This window comes from Hyposmocoma kahamanoa, unplaced genomic scaffold, assembly GCF_003589595.1.
Source record: "Hyposmocoma kahamanoa isolate Upper Pololo Valley unplaced genomic scaffold, ASM358959v1 190, whole genome shotgun sequence".
In the NCBI taxonomy this organism is placed as follows: Eukaryota; Metazoa; Arthropoda; class Insecta; order Lepidoptera; family Cosmopterigidae; genus Hyposmocoma; species Hyposmocoma kahamanoa.
In genome coordinates, this window is record NW_020653718.1 from 4282756 (window position 1) to 4288859 (window position 6104).

General features: G+C 33.3%; 3 protein-coding genes across 3 annotated transcripts in view; 1 reads left to right on the top strand and 2 right to left on the bottom strand.

Moving 5' to 3' along the window:
* Positions 1–1752, bottom strand: part of LOC113226335 (chromatin assembly factor 1 subunit B) — a 12698-nt gene extending 10946 nt beyond the window's left edge. The window contains exons 1-2 of the mRNA XM_026458921.1: positions 1510–1752; positions 717–947 (exon numbers count right to left, since the gene is read on the bottom strand). Of these exons, the coding sequence (XP_026314706.1) occupies positions 717–947; positions 1510–1638 (360 nt within the window). The 5' untranslated portion in view covers positions 1639–1752. The remainder of the gene's footprint in view (positions 1–716; positions 948–1509) is intronic.
* Positions 1753–2285: 533 nt separating this feature from the next.
* On the top strand, positions 2286–4416 carry LOC113226377 (60S ribosomal protein L44). Its single transcript, XM_026458984.1, has 3 exons — positions 2286–2330; positions 2474–2647; positions 4232–4416. Exons 1-3 carry the CDS (start codon positions 2328–2330, stop codon positions 4367–4369), a joined length of 315 nt encoding a protein of 104 aa, XP_026314769.1. The 5' UTR covers positions 2286–2327; the 3' UTR covers positions 4370–4416.
* Positions 4417–4983: 567 nt separating this feature from the next.
* LOC113226336 (WASH complex subunit 3) lies at positions 4984–5912 on the bottom strand. Its single transcript, XM_026458922.1, has 3 exons — positions 5856–5912; positions 5594–5758; positions 4984–5469 (listed from the first exon to the last, which is right to left on the bottom strand). Exons 1-3 carry the CDS (start codon positions 5910–5912, stop codon positions 5161–5163), a joined length of 531 nt encoding a protein of 176 aa, XP_026314707.1. The 3' UTR covers positions 4984–5160.
* Between the last annotated feature and the right edge of the window lie 192 nt (positions 5913–6104).

Below are 6104 nucleotides of genomic sequence, written 5' to 3' on the forward strand. Positions count from 1 at the left end.
ATGAACCATTGTCTTTTTTTGTCAAAACAATTTTGTGGCAGTCAATTTTTGGTCAAGCGCGAGTTGTCCATAAAAATGAATAAAATTGTTCAAAATTTTTTATATCGTTTATTGACTCAGTTTCATGAAGAGGTAATTTCATTGTAAAGGAGGAAAAAAACAGTAACAGCAGAAGTTGGTAAAATTTAATAAAATATTATTTTACTTCTTGCGATACAATGAAGTCATCCTTATAAGAAAGTCTATCAGCATTTAAAAAAATTAGGCAATTTTATTAATTATGTGTGAAATTTTTTTGTGATTTTTTTGTATCCCATACAATGAAATGTTCCTATCATGAAATTGAGTTGATCATCCCTAAAAAAATTTGTTCAATTTTATTCATTTTCATGGACAACTCGCGATTGACCAAAAAATTTACTATTGCCAAAGTTGTTTCCACAAAAAAAGACTGAGGGTTGTATTCCAGAACTCTACTCAATACTCAAGTCAGGACTTGAGTATTGCAGTGAGCACTGAAAATCATACTCAAGTCCTTGACATTAGGGTCGTATTTCCAGTGCTTGAAATCATACTCAAATCTGCTCAAATCCTGACTTGAGCATTGAATAGAGTTCTGGAATACGACACTTAATGGTTCCTAAGACAGTTTCCTTGTATCTTCTATAGTATGTGATTGTCCTATTTAAAAAAACCACATTACCAGAGACACAAACCTTATGAATAACCCAACTCTCTTTATAAACCTCTTCTCCATTCTCAATATTAGGTGCTGGTTCCTCATTTTTCTGTTTCCAAATGAAAATAATTGATTCATCATCACCAGATGCCAGTAATTCTCCACTGGGCGACCACCTCACTACGTTTACAGCCTTTTGGTGTCGGGTCAGGTCAGCTGCCACTTCTAGATTCACAGATCCTGTTTCTGTAGTTGATACGTACCAGATCTGTAATTATTAATTTGTTTTGAATTTATATTATTTATTTTACATAATCTGTTGTTTATTTTACATAAAATTACAATCATATGTTTAGATTGGCTACTTTGAGAGTGGTACTGCACATTTTGCTATTTTAAGCTTTCACAATATTGGCATCATTATATTGTTAATTTAAAATATTTTTAAGCTCCATATGTTTGCTGTTGAATATCCTTAAATAAATAAATAATGTCACTTTATTATTGTGTAGTGTTTGGTGCACATTGGCATTCAGAATAAATCGTAAATGAGAGTTCGCAGATTTAGATTAACTAGCAAATATGATGCACTTGTATATACCAGTATTTTAAATACATTTTACAAACAGTATGTGATGGACACACTACAATGGCAATAACATTGTGATATCAAGAAAAAGGTATTATTGGAAGGTATCGCATCGCATTTCCTAATTTAAACTTGCAAATTTATGTTATTTAACAGGAAAATTAACGATGTTTTTGTATAGTTATAATAATAAATTTCTCAAGAGTTTTATATTTACATTTTTAAGGACAAAATGACATACCAAAACATGAGAATCAGTTCCTCCTGTAGCAAGTCGTAAAGGATCACCAGCAGCCGCCTTCGGCTGAAAGTCAACACTTAAAACGGGGTCCCTGTTATGCCATGATATCTCAGGAATGGCAAACTTCATCTTTTATTGTTTTAATTAATTAAAACCACGATACGATCCGATACGATCTCTAAACTTTTATCACACCCTGACGACAAATACAACAAGGCACTAGTAAAATTGTTCGTCCTCCGGGACAGGTTAAATAGGTGTCACATAGGTATTTATATGACGAAACAAAACAAACTGTCACATTTGGCGCCAAAAGTGGCCAAAACGTTTGATTATATTTTTTTTCCAAGGAAAAGGCAATGCTTTAACACCATACCATACACAGAAATGTTGGAGATTTCTTTAGGTCTTAGAGCATAACAAGATGGGAAACGCTCTACACATTATGTATTTCTTAAACAAAACTTATTTTCCATTCTCTAAGATACCTTATTTCGTGCAGCAATTGGCACGGTGAATTTGTCGGTGGAGTGGACAAACCAATTCAAATCAAAAGTTTTTATTGTGCGGTGGTTTTTTCTATTTGTACTTTGACGTGACTGCCTATGGGTGACGCCTCCCGTGTTATATGCTCTAAGTATGTTTGGTACCAGACATTTGGCTTTGAAGTAAAGTCCTATAATTAAATCTAAAATCTGGCTGTATGTATGGCATTTGCCTGTCCTAACGACAAAAAATTTTACTATAGCTCACTCACTCATTCGCTATCTCTTTCTTTTTTTGACGTCTCGTTGACACCGTGCGAATTGGAAGCAAAAATGGTTTGTGTTTTTACATGAATTTTATCTCAAGAAATCATTAGTTGTTCAAAACTAAATAGTGCATTTAATTCCAAAAATGTAGTGTTTCACAGTGGTGGATATAAGTGTAGCAATATTTCACTCTGAGCCTTTGTGGATTTCAGGTGAACGTACCCAAACAACGCAGGACATACTGCAAAAAATGCAAATGCCACAAGACCCACAAGGTGTCGCAGTACAAAAAGTCGAAGGAAAGAAGAGTTTCACAAGGTAGGAGACGTTACGACCGCAAACAACAAGGTTATGGTGGTCAGTCCAAGCCTATCTTCAAAAAGAAGGTAAACTTAACCTCTTTCTCCTTATTTTTATGTTACCGGTTCTCTTTTTTGTGGTGGGTGGGGATAGCTGTCACATTACCTGCGACCAATTGCTACTAAGTCTTTAAGAGTCGTTTTCCAGAACTCTACTCAATACTGAAGTTATTCCAGAACTCTACCAATGCTCAAGTCTCCTGACTTGAGCATTTAGTAGAGTTCTGGAATACGACCCTAAGGATCGTATTCCAGAACTCTACTCAATTCGCAAGTCAGGACTTGAGTATGATTTCAAGCACTGGAAATACGACCCTAATGGCAAGGACTTGAATACTCAAGTCCTTGCCATTAGGGGATTTCCAGTGCTTGAAATCATACTCAAGTCCGCTCAAATCCTGACTTGAGCATTGAGTATAGTTCTGGAATACGACCCTAAGAATGAAATCATATCTTGTATAGATAGAAGTGTCGTCTAAAACAGCATATACATCAATCTTATTATAATAGTTATATATTTAATGTTGTGGGAAAAGGGAAATCAATGGGTAATATACAGTTAATGAATCACTTTCACATTCTACTAAGGGTGCTAAATTTTGGCTCAACTATACATTACCAATGCACAAGTTGAGAGTACTGTATGAGAGGGGGCACTATGGAAATTGGACTTATTTTTGAAGGTTTTTGTTTTTAATTGTTTTTAGAGTTTGTTTCGGATAGATTAGATATAAATGAACAATTTTTGTTCTTATTAATTTTTCTCTGCATGTGATTGTTTTCGAGAAAATTAAGCTAAAAATTTTTCATTTACCAAGGCAGAAAAATTTTATTGATTTTTACTTGGTGGAATTTAATCTTAATTTAATGTATTTCTGAACATGTTTGGTTAAATGTACCATTACAGAGTTGAATTTAGGTGCAAATCGTCCCAGTTTGAGTATTTGAAATAGCCGCATGAGATGAGTGAGTGTGCTGCGACTATGGCCGGCCAGTTCCACACTGAATTTCATGCGTTTGAACATGTCTTGGTCAAATATACCATACCAGAATCAAATTTAGGTGCGTCTTATTTATAATTTTGCTCCTTAATTTTCTTGAAAACTATTGCCTGCAGAAAAAAATAATAAGAGCAAAAGTGTTTATTTATGTGTAATCTATTACAAACAAATACTAAACATTTTATACTACTTTAAAAAATCAATCCAAGTTTTTTGTCAGGTAGTTTCGATAAATGAAAATTCTTCAGCTTAATTATCTAGGAAGTTTAACAATGGAGGAGAAAAATTAACAAGAACAAAAATTGTTTATTTGTATCTAATAGATTAGAAACAAACCCTAAAACAATTTAAAAAAAATTCTAAGTCCACTTTTCATAGTTCCCCCTTTCCTACCGTCTGACTTTTCTTACCGATTGCTTTTGGACAAACTGCCACACAGAGAGGGAAATTCATTATTGAAATGTTTGTTTTTCAAATCTTTTGCATTGTATGAGTACTTTCATTCTGATCATATTTATAATGTAATTAATATAGCATACCTTGTATACATAACCATATATATGCTATTTTAGCATAAACTGTACATTATCTGCACTAATCTTGTTTGCAGGCAAAAACCACTAAGAAAATTGTGCTCCGTCTAGAATGTGCTGACTGCAAAGTGCGCTCACAGGTGGCACTCAAGCGCTGCAAACACTTTGAGCTGGGTGGAGACAAGAAGAGGAAGGGACAGATGATCCAGTTCTAACCTGGCTAATAAATAAGTCTTAACCATTTGAGAGTTTAATTTATTTACCTTCTAAATTATCTTCAGAGCCCCTGTAGAGACCTATCTCTGCACTGAGTAGTACTTGAAATTTGCAACTTTTAAAAAATTATTACAAAACTCATGGAATAAGTTTTTTAAGTTATTGGATTTGCTGCCACTGTGCCCGTCACCCTGAGACATAGTTGACAAGTCCCATGTGTCTGTAATTTCACCAGCACCCTTACCCTTCTAAACTGGAACACAGTAATGCAATGTTACTGCTTGGCGGCAGAAATAGGTAATGAAGTACTTAATTTTCATTTATTTGCTTTAAATAGGGTAGGGTACATTATGTTGATGGTAAAATTTGATTATAACTTAATCCTATTCTGCCTCGTATAAAAGAATCCAAAATAGTAATAAGGAATTAAACAATACCAAATTAAATGAACTGACACAGGAGTCATAATTAGATTAGTTAAATAATTGTAAATTTTTTTTTATTATAAAAATGTAACGTTTTATGAGCGTATGTATTGAAATGAATGATCAATAAAAATAAGTATTTGTATAGGCTGTTGTGTGTATATGAAAAGCTGGACGAAAAATGCAGTTGTCATCGTTTATTGTTTGCACATACAAAATTTAAATAGTTTTTTTTATACATAATTTACAAAACAATTGTTAGCACTGTAAAAACTTTTTAAATTATTTATTTGTATAGTACAAAATATAATAATTTTATTTACAACAAATGTTAAACCAGATCTTGTTAGAAATATACTTTTTCCCTATTTTGTACTAACTAATTTTGCAAAAACATTGGGATCCAATCCTTCTGCAGATAGTTTTAATTTCACAGCTTCTAAAGGCACTCCTACTGACACCATTTTAATAAATCTGTCATATTCGGGATGACTAGGGACGGGGCTATCTTTTGGTTTTACTGAATCTGATGATTGTTCTTTAAGTGGTCCTTTCAGTTCACTATTTTCTGGTGAACTTACTTCTGGGGGTGGATTTATTTCCACTTTTGTTTCAACTTTAGTTTTTTCTATTGGATCTGCTTGTGTTCCACTTACTTCTGGTATTGATGAAAGCTGAAATGTGCATGTTAAGATATAATTAAGTAAAATACTATTTAAAATAATCGCTCTATGTAGACATAATATACATAGGTGTAGTATTCAGTAAATCCTACAACTGAGTAAGAATACCACTCACTCTAGCTTCTAGCAGCACCATCGCCGCTTCAACCTTTTCCAGCTGTCTTTCAAAGCGCATCAGTTTTTCTTCACACTGTTTCATGAAACTGTTCAGAAATTGCACCGTAGTTATAGCGAAGTGGTTCACAAACGCCACCGTTCGCTTTTGTTGCAATGCTGCTACCTAAACATTAAAAGTTAGGCATATACAATTTAACTTAGATGCATAGGTCAATGCTTAGATGTGATTATAAGCGTTTAAAAATAGATAAGAGATCAACCTTAGATAAATCTAGCCCAGCGTGTTCTTGATTTGTTATAGACTGTGTGATAGACATTTTTTCTGTTAAAAACAGTCACTAAACTAAAAAACAAAGTATCAATAAATAGTCACTAAACTAAAAAACAAAGTATCACTGTAACAGAACACTATGATCACTGTCATAGATCATACACTCTACATGATCACTGTATTGTATTTATTTTTTCGACCTACATAATAATTTTAATTAATTTATTGCTGGCCATGG

What these genes read in the sequence shown, in the direction of transcription:
- LOC113226377 (XM_026458984.1), top strand. An exon ending in AGCCTATCTTCAAAAAGAAG is followed by an intron (nt 2,648 to 4,231) that starts GTAAACTTAACC and finishes TCTTGTTTGCAG; the next exon opens with GCAAAAACCACTAAGAAAAT.
- LOC113226336 (XM_026458922.1), bottom strand. Translation starts at nt 5,912, where the DNA reads ATGTCTATCACACAGTCTATAACAAATCAAGAACACGCTGGGCTAGAT. An exon ending in CTGGGCTAGATTTATCTAAG is followed by an intron (nt 5,759 to 5,855) that starts GTTGATCTCTTA and finishes TTTAATGTTTAG; the next exon opens with GTAGCAGCATTGCAACAAAA. An exon ending in TGGTGCTGCTAGAAGCTAGA is followed by an intron (nt 5,470 to 5,593) that starts GTGAGTGGTATT and finishes TGCACATTTCAG; the next exon opens with CTTTCATCAATACCAGAAGT.